General features: G+C 46.5%; 1 protein-coding gene across 3 annotated transcripts in view; it reads right to left on the reverse strand.

Annotated features, from left to right (window-relative positions):
- Nucleotides 1-15,671, reverse strand: part of KALRN (kalirin RhoGEF kinase) — a 670,515-nt gene that overhangs the window by 129,169 nt on the left and 525,675 nt on the right. For all 3 annotated transcript variants that reach the window (XM_047099540.1, XM_047099539.1, XM_047099542.1), the window contains one exon: nucleotides 4,945-5,191. In XM_047099540.1, the coding sequence (XP_046955496.1) occupies nucleotides 4,945-5,191 (247 nt within the window). The remainder of the gene's footprint in view (nucleotides 1-4,944; nucleotides 5,192-15,671) is intronic.

Here is a 15,671-nt window from a genome sequence, read left to right on the forward strand (position 1 = left end):
TGTGACTTCGGGCAAGTCACCTAATCTTTCTAAGACTGACCTTCCTTGTCTATAAAGTGAGAAAAGATTATTGTTACTTGTGTTAAAGCACTAACCTAGAAACCTGTCCCATAGGAAGGCTCAATAAATGTCAGGTATTTTTATGACTTGACTACAAACTTAATGTAAGTCAATAGTATCACAGACCTGCTCAGCATCTTCAGGCTGCTGGTGAGGTGTGTCTCCAGAGCCCAGGTTTTCTCCACTGTTCTAGACCTGCACACCACAGCCTGGGTAAGCTGTTCCTGAGGGCAGCTGGGTGATGATAGCAGAAATCATCAGGAGACCCTACGGGAGAGCACTCCCTGTGAATAAGCGATGGCCACTTTGGGCCCCTGCCCCTTTCCTCCAGGACATCTGCTTGTAGGGCTCACCTCCTGGTCTAGGTTTTGCTAAGCAAAGAGGTGTTTCCTTATAGCTTCTCCAGGCACTCAGCTGGAGCCAGGAAGAAACTGGGTAGGAAAGGAAAAGGGACACAGAAGTCTTACACAGCTGGGTAGAGAAAAGCCTAGACAGGTTTTGGGTCCAAAGGCAGAAGCACCCAGGACCAACGCTTGTTTTTGTTTTTGTTTTTTTTTTTAAACACCATTTTAACCATTTTTAAGTATATAGTTCAGTAGCATTAAGTAACAACACTCCCTTGGTTGTGCAACCACCACCACCATCCATCTCCAGGACTTTTCTCATCTTGCAAAACTGAAACTCTGTACCCATTAAACACTAACTCCCCATTCCTCCTCTCCTTCCAGCTGCTCATAACCACTATTCTTCTTTCTGTCTCAGTGAATTTGACTCTTCTAGGTACCTCCTATAACTGGAACCATCCAGTATTTGCTCTTTTGTGACTAGCTGAGTTCACACAACATAATGTCTCCAAAGTTTATTCATGTTGTATCATGTGTTGGATTTTCCTTCTTTTTATATATTTTTAATTTTTTTTAACATTTATTTATTTTTGAGAGACAGAGAATGACAGAGAGTGAGTGGGGTAAGGGGCAGGGAGAGAAAGAGAGAGAGAGAGAGAGAGAGAGACAGAGAGAGAGAGAGAGAGAGAGAGAGAGAGACAGAATCTGAAGCAGGCTTCAGGCTCTGAGCTGTCAGCACAGAGCCCAATGTGGGGCTCGAACTCCCAAACCGTGAGACCATGACCTGAGCTGAAGTCGGACACTGAACCAACTGAACCATGCAGGTGCTCCCAGAGTTTCCTTCTTTTTAAAGACTGGACAATACTCCATTCAATGTGTATGGAACATTTTATTTACCCATGCATCCACTGATGGACACCAGAGCTTCCATCTTTTGACTTTTGTGAATAGTGCTGCTCTGAATATGGGTGCGCAAGTAGCTCCTTGAGTCCCTGCTTTTGATTCTTTTGGGTGTATACCTGGATGTGGAATTCCTGGATCATATGGTAATTCTATGTTTAAGCTTTTAAGGGACCCCATACTGTTTTCCATAGCAGTTCACTATTTTACTTTCCCATGAGCAGTGCAGAAGGGCCCAATTTCTCCACATCCTCACCAATGCCTGTTATTTCCTATGCTTTTTAAAAAAATAATAGCCACCCTAATGGATATAAACTGGTATCTCATTGTAGTATTGATTTGCAGATCCCTAATTGTTAGTGATGTTGCCCATCTTTTCATCTTATTGGCCATTTGTATACCTTCTATTCGAGTCCTTTGCCTATTTTTAAATCAAATTGTTTTTTGTAGTTGTGTTGTAGGAGTTCTTTATATAACTTGTGTATTAATCCCTCCCAATTCATCTTTAAAATCTCCTATGCCTGATAATTGGGGGTTGCTAAACCCATAAGGCAGTGACTCTCAATGCTCATGGAACAACAGAATTACCAAGGAACCAAAAAAAAATACTGATGCCCAGGTAGTTATGAATTAATTGGTCTAGGGTGAGGTGTGAGGCATCAGTAGACTTTAAAAGTCTCCTCTGAGTGGTTCTAAAATGTACCCAGAGTTGAAACTGTTGCTACAAAGTCTTTGTCCCTTGGGAGGTGCTGCTCTCCACCACTTGCTGCTAAGAAAGTGAGAGGGGATAGATTAGGAAGAGGAATGATGAGGCCCCACAGGGCCCAACACCAGTGAGAGTGTCAGGTGGCAGCAAAGAAATAAGAAAGGCAGGCCCCCCACTTTGTCACGCAGCCCTATCACCAGTCCTGCCACAGATATATCGGGGGAAACAACCAACCGCTGTCTCCTGAGAAGGCACAGGAAGGAAAGACAAGAGAGGAGCCCAGAGCTACCCGGAAGCACCATAGGCAGTGTGGTGGAGAGCACTGGGCAAGGGGGTTGGAGCTTGGTTCTACTCCAGCTTTGCCATCAACTTCCCTGTGGCTTCTGAAAAGTCATCTTGTTTTCCTGTGCCCAAGAGTGGCCCTAGAGGAAAGGAAACTGGACTAGGGCACTGTTTCTCAGACTTGGCTGTACCTTGGATTCACCCAAGGAGCATTTAAAAACATGGACCCTCAGGTCCCATACCAGAGATTCTGAATCCAGTTGTTTTGGGTGAGGATTGGGCATTGTCATTCAGTAAAGCTTCCAGGGGATTCCATGCAGCCAGGGTTGAGAGCCTGGTCTAGTGGTTCTCTAAGTTCCCTTCTCGGTGTTAACATTCCAAGATTCTTCCACCTGCATATCTGGGGGGTGACAGTCATGGCCTGAGCACTCATCTGGCACTTAGCACATCATACAAACACTCCATTTTTTCTCACAGTCCACAGAAGCACTGACCTGATGCTCTCTACAAAGGTTAAGAGGACCAGTTCCCTCCTAAGAATTGAAAAAGGAACAGATTTTGACCTCCAGTGATATTGGGTGAGGCCACCCTGTACTAGTCCACAACCCCCAGAGGAATGCTTCATTCTCAGTCCTGCTGTGCATAACTTGTAAGGTGAAGCGCCTGCTGGAGACACATCAGCTGGGAGGGGAAAAGGCCAGGGGGCCAGCAGGCAGCCCTCAGAATGGGGAGAAGGAACAGTTATTGGAGTTTCTGCTAAGAGGCCCTGGAGTGGGAGATGGCTTTCCAAACTGGGGTGTGTGCATGAGAGCACGCGCTTTCAAATGAGGCTGTGTTATGGCTGCTCCATGGAGGCCTGACTGTCAGGAATTGGGCACCTGTGTATTCTGAGCCCACACAGGTGAGAGGGCAGTAAGAGCTCACAGGTGGCCATCTGAAGGCCCACCTACTTGGCCTATGCTTGGAGAAAGAGGAACCAGCCTACAAACCAACAGAGCCAAGGAAATGGGTGATAGGCACTGGTAGGATACTGCCTGTAAGAAGCCATGCCTGCTGGTGAAGTGCGCCAGAAAGTTCCATGCTGGTCTCCCTCTCCACTTTCTCTCTTGCCTCTATATTCCATCCCTCCTCCTTAGTGTCCATTTCGCTCACCCTCACACTTCTAGCCCCTTTGGGTCCCAGTTTCCCTTTGGTTAGACTTCAAACAGAACCACATTTCCTGAGTTTCACCCATCTCTTCCCGGTACCACGAGTTTCTCCAGTGGACACTTCAAAGGACCGGGGAGCTGTATCTGCAATTACAAATTCCACACAATTTCCTGACACAGTTCCTCCTGTGTTCAGAGAAAAGGAGGGGAAGAAGCAAGCGATGGATGAACAGAGGGAAGGGGGCACGAGGGTGTGTGCGTGTGGAGGGAAGAGGGTCTTAGTTTCCAGTTTTCTTCTGATGGAAAAAAACCCAGGGACGCCCCTTGGGAGAGTTGGACAGCTCCAATAATGCAACCTGCTACTGCCATCTGGTGGGTGAAAGGAGGATGGCAGGTTTTAGAGGTGGACCAGATGCAATTCCAGCAGAATTAGCAACTTTTCAGAAATTTAATTAGCCTGCAGTACCTACCAAGAAGTCTGTAGCAGGTCTCTGTGGTGACCCTGGTGTCCCTGCCTCCCCAAAGGCCCCTACCCTCCTCCCATTTCACAAATACTCAGCATGGGTCTGCACAGAGGGCGCCCCTGACGGAGGTCATGTGACCAGTTAAGAAAAGAAGCTCAGAACCCCAGGAGAGCTCAGCGTCGCCTTCTGCGCCTCAGTTTACTCAATGTAAAATGAGTAACTCCAAAGCCCCTGCCAGCCTTGACTGTCAAAGTTAGAGGGTCTCATTCGAGAGTGAGCATGAAAGTCACAGGGGAGCTTGCTAAAACACAGACTGCTGGCCCCCACCCCAGCTATTCAGACCCAGTGGGTCTGGAGCGGAGTCTGAGTTTGCATTTCTAAAAGTTCCGGAGGGATATTGACCTTGCCAATCCTGAGACACCCCCCACCCCCGCCCCCCCCTTGGAGAATCACTGTTCTAAGTAGCTCAGTCTCCTTGGTGGGAGGGGAAAAATGAATAAATAAGCAGAGAACTTATATAAAATGAGTAACACAGAACTTGTGTAAAACAGAAGCCTGGGCTCAAAGAACATATCCATTAAGGCCCCATAAATGAGTGTCCTGTGCCATGGCAGGGCTGAGGGGAGGGTCAAACCTAACTCAGCTATGCTAGCACTTGGGTGGGGGTGGGGGGCCAGGGAGCCCAAAGTAGCTCTGGAGCCTTCAGTGCAGAAGGGAGAAGTCTAGGCTTGGTCACAGGTAGAAGACTTTTCTGAATGTAGTGGGAGAGCTAGAAGAGGTCTTAGAGGCCATCTAATTCAGCTTTCATTTTAGGCTGAAATGGACTCACAAAGGTTAAATGACTTTTCCAAAGTCACATGGCCACTCGGTAGCTCTTTCTCCTCAAGTCCCCAACCCACTCCTTTCACAAGCAGGTCAAGAGAAATCCCACAAGGTCAGAATAGGTTGACGAGACAGGTTAGCTCAGTGGTGCTCTTCGGTTAGGGTGGGCTCGTGCCCAGCGCCTTCTGCACGTGCCCACCCCCCCTCAGTCCCCCTACCTTTCACCAGGGGGAAGAAGCAGTCCATCTCCACGCTGCTTCGGGAATGGGAGATGCACAGGGCGCTGCTGGGAACCAGGCCCTCCTGCGGGGGGCTCCTTTCCGTGGTGCGGACCAGACACCAGCCCGGCCGCTCGCTGGGTCGCTCCAGCAGCTCCACCGTCTGTCCCACCTGGATGGTCAGCTCGCTGCTGTGGCCTGCATTGAAGTCCTGGAGGACCACGGTCAACTCACATCCGCCAGAGAGCTTGGGGTGGGGCATGGAGTGGAACGTGAGGGGTTGGGGGAGGAGGGGGTGGGTGAGAGGGGGAGGGAGAAAGGATGCATGCAGAGGAAAAGAGGAGGAGGAGGAAGAAAGCAGGGGAAAGATGGGGTCCGGAGTGGAAAGAAGGCAGAAGAGGGAGTTGGGAACAGGAAAGAAAACAAGAAAATAAAGTAATTGACACAGTGCCATTCAATCATTCCGCTGCTCTAGCTCCAGCCACAATCTGGAGCCTGCCCAGAACCGAGCTTAATTCTAATTCTTTCTTGTTCACTTGGAGTTATTTTCATTTTCCTTTGCCAAACTTCCAGCTAGCTGTGCCTTCTACCCCCTTTCCCAGTATGTCTCTTTACGTCTTCCCAGGGCACTACCCTGCGCCCCTCCTTGCCCCTATGACCACCCTCAGACTCTTACTGGGCACCATTTCTAACTCACTCACTCTTACCTGCTTCTAGCTGAATTCTTATTTGGGAATAATGGAAGAGACAACCTCCTTCCTTCTAACTTTTGCAACCTTCCCTACCCCACCCCCAGCTGGAGCCATCAGCTTAAAACAGATGTTGCCAGTGACACAAAAAAGAATGAGGTGTGAACACAAAGGAGAAGCAGAAACGAAGGGAATAGAATTGGTTTACCTTAGCCCAACCACTGGGGACCAGGAGAAAGAATGGGAAGGGAGGAAGAGGGGTCACATCTTACTTAGGAGCCATCCTCAGTACCCCAGCCTACCCTCCCTCTGGGCCTGGCACTTCCCCACTGCACTGGTTCTGGGGCAGAACCAGTAAAACTGGGTAGAGCGACCTCAGGATAAGAGCAACCTCTTCTAGCTGAACACTGAGACTTTCACTTCTCATCGTGAGAAACCACTAGTTATTAGTTTGTCTCACAGAGCTAAGCACAAAGCCTCTCTCTTAAAAAAAAATGTTTTAAAATGTCTTATTTATTTTTGAGAGATAGAAAGAGACAGAGCGTGAGTGGGGTGGGGTGGGGGGGGCAGAGGGAGAGGGAGAGAGAGAGAGAGAGAGAAAGAGGAAGACACAGAATCCGAAGCAGGTTCCAGGCTCCAAGCTATCAGCTCAGAGCTGGGGCTTGAACCCATGACCACGAGATCATGACCTGAGCCGAGTCAGACCCTTAACCAACTGAGCCACCCAAGCGCCCCTGCAAAGCTTCTCTCTTGAAATAGCAGCTGCACTTAGGGACAGAGGGGAAATAAGGGAAGGAATGGGAGACCCAGAGGCCCACAGGGGCAGCCTATTCTCCCCAAGGTTCAGCCCAGAGGGCGGCTCAGTGGGAAAGTCCCGCTACCACCTCCAAGGAACTTGGCCTCAGTCTGTGCATCTCTAATTGAAGCCTTCAGGGCCTGCATTGCCTGCACCAGCAGTCGTACTAACGCACCAGTCCAAGTACATTGTGTAGCTATATGTCCCGGGAAGCTTCTGCTGAATGGTAAATACAGCAAGCAGCCCAGTATGCAGAGAAACAACAGTCCCACCAGGACCAAGAGCTCAGCATTCAGGACTGTGAGAATTTCCTGTTAAAGGAACTTGAATGTCACAGTGGGCTTGAGAAAGTTACACGATGCATTGAAATGATGATTGCAAAATGTATGGCTCCCAACCACGGAGTAAGGAGCCTGCTCTAAACACGTGTCCGGGGATGGGCAGGGCGCAGCCATTGAGATTGGATCAGGAAGAGAAATTCGTAGGACAGAAGTTGGAAGAGGGAAAGAGACAGAAGAAGGAGAAAACATGCTTGTTGGCTCATTTTTCCATTTAACTTTCCTAGTCCCATTAAATGCACAGACTCTACCTCTGTGCCCTTCTGGTGCCATCTTCCCAAAGCATCATTTTGAGAGGGATGTTGTGAGATGGTAATACCTCAGGTCTGTAGAGTGCTTTCACCCTCACGTTAACTATCCACTTGATTCTCACAACAACCAGGCGATGCTACTATCTCCACCTCATCCATCAAGAACTTTAAGCTCAGAAACATCAAGATCATTGTTTGGGACAATGAGTGTGCATAAAAATTGCCTCGCAGATGTCTTTGCTGTTCTCTCACTTGCCCTAGCCTCCAATCACAGGTTCTGATTCAGGGGACCCAGGGATGTATATTTTTAACAAGACTCCCCCAACTCATGATTCTAAATGGAGGGTCCCTGAGATACTGTCTGAGAAACACTGGCCAGATGGTTTCCCACAGTCACCCAGCTGGACTTGAATCCAACCTTCCACCACAAATCCCATGTTCCTTAAACCACATACCAGAGCAAATTATGTACAAGTTTTAGGTATGTATGTGGTTGGAGGGGGTGGGAGACAGGTGGCGAGAAGACAACACTGGCCTGAGCTACTGGTCCTCTGAGGGTTTGCTTGGCCTACAACAAGTTGCTTAAACTTTCCGGACTGCAGTTTATAATCTTAACCAGTCTGCACTAACATATGAACAGCTACATCACCGAAACACAAATTTCAGTGAAACACAAGTTTCGCTGAGTTAATTTCACTGATATTCTATTTCATTTTTTTTCTCACTTGCTGGTGGCATCCCACTAAATTGATTCCACTTTCCACTAATGGAAATTTGTAGAATTTGCAAATTCCATTTGTAGAATGTTGGACTAGATGACCACAACATTTCCTGCTAACTCTGAGAATTTCTGTCACCGAGCTTCTATGCTTCAGTGGAGTCACTCCTCTGTGCCAACCTCAGGATTCTTTCCCAAGGTCAAGTGTGCACATGGCCTGAGATGCAATTTACAGCCCTTTCAGGGATGGGTATGGCCCTTTTGCAGACTTTTGCAAAGCAGAGGACGCCTAAGGCTCTGGTTGCAAACAGCCTAGCATGTCACCAGATACAAGGCCCACTGCCCCTCAGGACAAGTTATAGCCAGACCCACCCACGGGCAGGCAGGGAGCTACGGTGGGGGGCAGGAGAGGATTAACAGCCAGACAGTGTGCTTCTACAATTCAAAGATCAAGAGAAGGCTGGAAAACACCATTAGATGGCGATTTTTGCTTGCTGTAGGCTGCCCAGGCCAGACAAAAGATGATGAAAGATGATCAACAGTCAGTTTCGCTGGTGCTCAGAGACCCAGCCCCAAAACATTACGGTTCAAATAGAGGATGAATGTCCTGGTTTTGCCTCACCTCAATGGCGTGATCAAATAGATTTATCACACTCGGTCCCCACTCCAGAGCAACAAGGGAATTCTCAACAGTGGCAGTGAGGGAGTTAGGAGAAATGGATGAGTCAGAGGCCAGACAGAGCCGCCCCTGTAACAATTCCTCCCCAGAGCAACAAGGGAGCTTCAGGTGCCCAGGGGACTCGGAGTTCACACTTGACAAACTATGCTTCAGAGAACCCAGGACTAGAATTAGCCCTGGAAAGTTCTAAGAGCCCTTGCCAGTAGGGGAGGGGGCAAGGGCAGAGGGGCCAAAAGACCTTTGAGGAATCTGGGCACACTTAAACCATTTTTAATTGCAACCCTCAAAATAATTCATTCATGCTGCATGCTCTAAGACTTCTCCTGGACTGTGATGAGCCACACCACCTACTGAACAATCACAGAGTGTTCCCCTCATTAACCAATAAAACCAAATTCCCTCACAGACACTAGATTATCAGTTTCTTAGGAAAGTAGGTGTGTATTTTTCTTTCTGACCAGTTCTGTTGGGTGCCAGCAGGTCTACTGTCTCACAGGGCCCCAGGGTCATTACTTTCTCTTCTTCCTCTTCCCATCTGGACAGGCCCAGTGACCATGTCCCTACTCTCACTGTCCCTTCTTCTCTGCAGGGCTGTATTCCTCTACAGTGGCACATTCAGGAGTCCACACTCCTCTCTCTGAGCTGAATCTCTGTCCCAGAAATTTAAATAGGTCTTATCCAACAGCGTGTTGCACAGAATGTTGCAAACATCTGTCTTCACCTCGCTCTTCTCCTCCCCAAAGCCTTTTAAGAACTGTTTCAACATCCTCCTTGGAAATCTTTAAGGTATTGTCTCAGGGAACCATGTTCCAATTGACAGACACCCTCTTGCTGAAATCAGGGGTGTGGAGGGAGGGAGCCCAACCTCTCCCCACCACAGAGGTCCTGGTGATTCAACAGTGTCAGGAAGGGGCTATCACACCCTGCTCAAAAGTCCAAGGCTGCATATTATCTGTCCTGTTTATTTTCCAACTGTCGGCTGTGGATGCTTGACTTTCAATCTACCAGCTTGATCCCACTCCAGATTCTAAGACCAAACTCATTCCTAGGAGGGAAATGTTGGGAGCCACGAGCTGATAACACAGACTCTCAGCATGAAGTCGGGTGTTCCTGAGTCTTCTCTGACCGTGTACCGCAGTTTCTATAATTTTCTCTTGTCTATTTCCTTCACGGTGCACCCCCCCCCCCATCTCAGCAGTCTCTGATGTGGCCCCTTCCTGGGAGTGTCTCAGCTGTTTTCTTTGCTTAGCTCCTTAGGACCTTGCACAGGGCTTGCTAAACCTTTCTGATGCTAATGGCTAGTTGGATTTCTGCCCTCCCCCTCAGGGTGCCCCTCCCCCCTGCTGGTGAATCACTGTCTGATTCTTTTCCCCTTACTTTCCCAGCCTCTCTCCTTCCTGGGTCCTGGCCATTTCCCAAGGAAACTTGTTCCTATGTTGTCCAGTCCCTGGACTTTGTCTTTCCCACTCCAAGGTGCATCCTGAGGGGCGGAATGAGCTCCTCACACCCTCACTTTCCTCCTGCTTCTCAGCCATAGCCCGGTTGTCTTCTTTCTAGCTGGTACCACTACACATGCAGAGGAGACATCATAACCTCCCTGGTTCTTACTCGTATTTGCCAGAAACTATTGCTTTCATTGAGGTCCATGTTTGCTTGGTGACTATTTGGAGATTGACTGCACCTCCTCTGTGTATAAACAGTGTGAGCCAGATTACCCCTAAGAATTTCCTCATTTTATGGAAAAAGGTAAGATTATTCCCTGTGGGGTTTCCAGTGACATTAGGAGAGGCAGCACATCACCCCACCCAGGATTCTACTGTTGTCATTTTAGGGCCTCAGCTTCAGCCTGCATCTGTCTCCACCAGATTCTCCTGAGGGCTACGGACTCTGGAGCCCCTCACCGGTTGTGCGACCAGGGGCAAGTTACTTAACCTCCTGGTTTCAGTTTCCTCATCTGTGGAATGGGGACATAATGGTATCTGCTTCAGAGATTGCTATGAAGATTAAATGAAACAATTTTGTTTTGAAGTAGGCTCCATGCCCAATGTGGGGCTTGAACTCATGATCCTGAGATTGACAGTCACATGCTCTCCCAACTGAGCCAGCCATGCACCCCAATGAGATAATATTTTTAAAGGACTTAGGACGGTGGCTCCAACAGAGTTAGCTCTCCAAGTGCTTGTTTACAAATAAATTCTAGAGGAATTAATTAATTATTATTATTACTTAAATATGAGAGGAAAGTTACCAAGTAGAGAAGAAGTAGAAAAAAGGAGTTAATTTGATGGCCCACTGTCCTTGGATAGACTGCACCAGACGTACACACGTATGAAAATTATTATGTAAGTAAATCAGATCTTTTCCCTCTTTAATAATCTTAATGGAGTCTTACCCTAAACCAGTGCAATGAAAAGAACTGGCCTGAAAGGTTTTAGGGAAGGTGACTCACATGCCTTTAAGGGTCCCCAGGTCAGCATAAACTTTTTCTGCAAAAAACAAGGGGATGGTGGGACCCTGGATCCCTTTATGGAAAATGAAGATTCATTCTTCATTGCTTGCCGCGTACCACCCATCTGATGACCACCTCCCCTACCCATGAGCCTGACAATGGCACACAACACCTGCCACCTGAGCCTGCTGACACTGTGGACATCAGCTCCTGCCATCGCTTCGTCCATCAGATAAGCCAGACCTCCTCCTCCTCTCCTGGCTGCCTGCCCTCTGATTCACTCTGGTTAAGTCCTCCACGGTGTTCGGCCAGCGGGAGGCACAGATCTCTGAAGTAACGTCTGCATGTGAATGGCAACAAGGGAGGCCAGAGCCGGCCTTAGAAAAATGTGAAGTGAGAGGGTGTCTACTTGGTGAGGTTTCAGGGGCACTGAGAGGGCCTGCCAGCTCCTGTTCAAAACAGTCCTTCTCTCCCCCAGCGGTCCCTGTGCCTGCTGCCGATGCCTCTGTTCCACAGTCACAGATTAATTTCATTAGATAACATTCCTTACCATGAAACATCTCAAAGCAGAGTATGTATACGACCCCCTTCCAATTGCAAAGGGATGAGAAGTAACATACAGGTGACAGGCAGTTGTACTCATATGGCTTTGAGCATGAGTATGTTCATAACAGCATTTTAAAGTGCAAGAAACAATAGCTATAACAAAAAGAAAAACCTAATACTAATACTAAAATACAAAAATCTAACAGGAAGGGAATAGTTAAGTAATTGTGATATATAAAGTGACTGTTTAATTAAGCGGTCATTAGATATTCATAAAGCTTTATAACAGTTACAAATTGCTGAACTCATACAAAGTTTAAGGAAAAGGACAGGATGTAAAGTTGCATATATAACTAGGTGGAGAACATCACTAACAACAACCCTATATGTCGGAAATTCACAGGAAGGAAATTCATCAAAATGTTATGACTGGCTTTACTGGGTGGAAAACTCTGCGTGATTCCCCCCCTCCCTTCTATTTCCAGAGTTATTTCATAATGAAAGTAACAATAACAACATGTACAGCAGATCAACAATATCATGGCGGCGGGAGTGGGGGTTGCAATATTTGAAGGAGGCATAATACTTTGAGGGAAAAAAGGTCAGTGGACAGATGGATAGTTCCCAGTTCTGCTCCAGGATCACCATGTGAGCCTCAAAAAGCCCTGAGTTGCCCATGATGCCTCAGTTTAGTGGCTTCAAAATCCATCCTTATAAACCTCTGTCCTTGCACTCCTGTGAAATCCAGATGAGCTCTCCAGAAAGCTGGTCTCTTGACAGGAGTTTAGTGCTCCGTTTCTACCTTGACTGAGATTTGAAACAGGCGTAACGCAATGCGTGGGCAGTGAGGGGTCACCTTCAGTCTGCAGGTAGACAGCCCGTGTTGCTGCTAAGTCCAATTAAGACTCTAAAACTGGTGGCACCTGGGTGGCTCAGTCGGTTGAGCGTCTGACTTCGGCTCAGGTCATGAACTCACAGTTTGTGGGTTCGAACCCGCATCAGGCTCTGTGCTGACTGCTTGCTCAGAGCCTGGAGCCTGCTTCAGACTCTGTGTCTCTTTCTCTCTCTGCCCCTCCCCCGCTCACGCTTTGTCTCACTCTGTTTCTCAAAAATAAATAAATGTTAAAAAAAAAAAAAAGACTCTAAAGCTGATGATTTGCTTCATCTTTGTTCACTGGAGCTGGGGCTTCCCTGACCTCAGCTGAAGGAGCTATTTAGCTTAGTTGTTTTCCACGGTGTGGAGATGGAAGGCGGAGCCACAGAGAGGCCAAGGGTGTGGTCTGCAGTCAGCAGAGGTCTCGAGAACCGCGTAGAAATTAATAGCACAAAGAACGCAGGAGTGGGAATCAGGAGGCCTCCTCGGTACTGGTGCAGGTCCTAACTGTGTGTGACATTGGGAAAGTCCCTTCCCTTCTCAGTACCTGAACTTCCTCGTTCTTAGGATGAGGAAACTGGATTTCAGGGGCCCTTCCATTCAAGTAGTTCCTATGGTCACTCATTAACACACAACCGTGTTTAATTTTCTTGAGCACTTATCATTAACAGGTTGCCTTGTTTATTTGTTATTTGTGGCCTTATTGCACGTGAAAATATAAGGTCCCGAAGAGCAGAAGCCTTCTCTGTCTTGCTCACAGTCACATCTGCCGAGTCTGGCACATAGCAGGTGATCAACAGATACTCACTGAATGCCGGAGTGAATGAGGTCCTCAAGCTATTTCCTGCTACATAACTGCGTACCTGCAATGTGGACCCACAGTGCCTGAGCCGTCTCTCGCACTGGCTGCCCACCTATTCTTGTCAGTGTCTTCTAGACCCCAGTTTATTTGTTCTGAATCCCCTTTTGAAAAATTATCTTACCCTTCGATCATTTGGCTATATCGTCATTAATTCCTAAATCTGCAAAAAATGACACAAGAGGGCAAAGATAAACCAACAAGAATAAAGAGAATGAGAAGTAATAGACAAGTCAACATTTTTTTGAGTAACAGAAAGTAGCTGCAAGAGTGGATTCTGACTTGGCAGCATGGAGAAAATGAGATGCATGTTCCTGCCACTAGCCCTGCACAACCTCGGAGAGACTGAGGAAGTGGAAGCACCAGGTTGCACTGAGGGTAGGGGTATGGGTGGGGCTAAAAAAGGGAAGAGGGGTTGAAAGTCTGTAAAGGGAGTAGACCCCTAGGTCCCTCTTGTATGTGATGTGCACTTTCCTGAGAACTTGGAATTCACTGAAGGTCCATATACAGAAGAGGGAGATGGCCACCATCCTTGATCTTATTGGCTCCCAGGATACTGGCAGCCAAATATAAACATTTTAGGCGGATTTGAGGATCTTTCATTGGAGAAACCAAAAAAGATGTACAGATACTCAAACACTGACATTTGGAGATCCCGCCCCCAAATCTCCAGCATCTTGCTGGATCACTGCAGAGTGAAACCTTCCAGTAAATACACTCCATCCATTAAACAGAGTATCCACTCAGCTTTTTTGGTGCCCCATTCATAAATATGAATACGATTCAGTCAAAGATCACCAGACTTTGCAGAAAAGCCTCTCTGATAGAAACCAAACTAAACAAACAAAAAGGATCAGGCATTCAGAGGAAACAAGATACAGGCAAAACAATAAATCTTCAACACGACTATAGTCCTTGGAGAGGTGAGAAAGGTATTGTGTCCATAAAAAAAGAACAAGCTGCTACAGAAAGGGGGGGAAATTACAGAATAGAAAGAGCTCTCAGAAATTAAAAATATGGGGCACCTTGGTGGTTCAGTCAGTTAAGCATCTGACTTCAGCTCAGGTCATGAACTCACGGTTTGTGCTGACAGCTCAGAGCCTGGAGCCTGCTTTAGATTCTGTGTCTCCCTCTCTCTCTCTGCCCCTCCCCCATTTGCGCTCTTTCTCTTTCTCAAAAATAAATAAACATTAAAAAAATAAAAAAATTAAAAATATGGTTGAAATGAAACATTTCATATATGGATTGGAAGATAAAGTCAAAGAAATTTTCCTGAGACTAGAACAAGACCAGTGAGAGAGGAAAGTAAGAGAGAAAATATAAGAAAATTAAAGAATCAATCTAACAAATATAAGACAGACAGAATGAAAAGGAATAAATTGTAAAGAAAAATTCCCAGGACTGAAGGGCACAAAGTGCCAAATTGATACGATGTTCCAAGTGCCTGCTGTGATTAATTTAAAAAGACCTCCTCTAAATCACAGCATCAGGACACATAGGCAGTAAAAAGGGCATTCTAAAAGCTTTCAGAGAGAGAAGGAGGGGAAAAAGTCAGGTAAAATCCAACAAATCAAGAATCATAATGACAGTGTTTTTCAACAACAGCCTTAGAATGTTAAAGAAAATGGAATACTTCCTTCAAAATTCTGCGTGGGAATTATTACCAACTTAGAATTGTGTGTCCAAACAAACTGTCAGTCAAGATGAGGGCACACTAAAGACATTTTTACACTTTCAAAGTCTCAGAAATTTGCACCAATAAACATTCCGTGAGTGGCAACAATTATGATTAGTATGTCGGTCTCCCAATTTTTCTCTTTTATTCTATTTTTTTTTGTTTCTCTTAATGTGATGTGCCTTTGATAGATGCAAATTAAAATTAATCCCTTCATTCCCTTTTTAAAAAATGAGGGGCGCCTGGGTGGCTCAGTCGGTTAAGCGGCCGACTTCAGCTCAGGTCATGATCTCATGGTCTGTGAGTTCGAGCCCCGCGTCGGGCTCTGTGCTGACAGCTCAGAGCCTGAAGCCTGTTTCTGATTCTGTGTCTCCCTCTCTCTGACCCTCCCCCATTCATGCTCTGTCTCTCTCTGTCTCAAAAATAAATAAATGTTAAAAAAAATTAAAAAAAAATGAGTTAATAGACATATTTGAGGAGTGCCTGAACCACATAATGTTTTTTTTATTTAGCAAAGATTTCATCCAGGCCTTATGTGACAATCTTTTAGCCAAAGCTATGAAATGTGAACTGAGGTGGATTCATGGCCTAGCTAAGGTGCAAGGGTTCATCCAAAATCCAATACCCCTATTTTACAGAAGAGGAAAATTAATCCCCCAAAGAAGAAGGACTTACCTAAGGAAGATCATGTCTAAAAGATGGTAAATACTCAATAAACATTAGTTGAATGAATGAGTGTGTTAGTGGGTAAGTCAATGAGTTAAGCCAGAGATGATTCAATACTTTTAACTCATAAGTAGAAAAACTGAGGACCCCAAGATAGTTTGGAGCAGAGCTAAGACTAGACTCAGGT

The sequence above is a fragment of the Lynx rufus genome, unplaced genomic scaffold, assembly GCF_022079265.1.
Source record: "Lynx rufus isolate CCGP_SWC_20201006 ecotype Redwood Valley unplaced genomic scaffold, mLynRuf1.p SCAF_5, whole genome shotgun sequence".
NCBI lineage: Eukaryota > Metazoa > Chordata > Mammalia > Carnivora > Felidae > Lynx > Lynx rufus.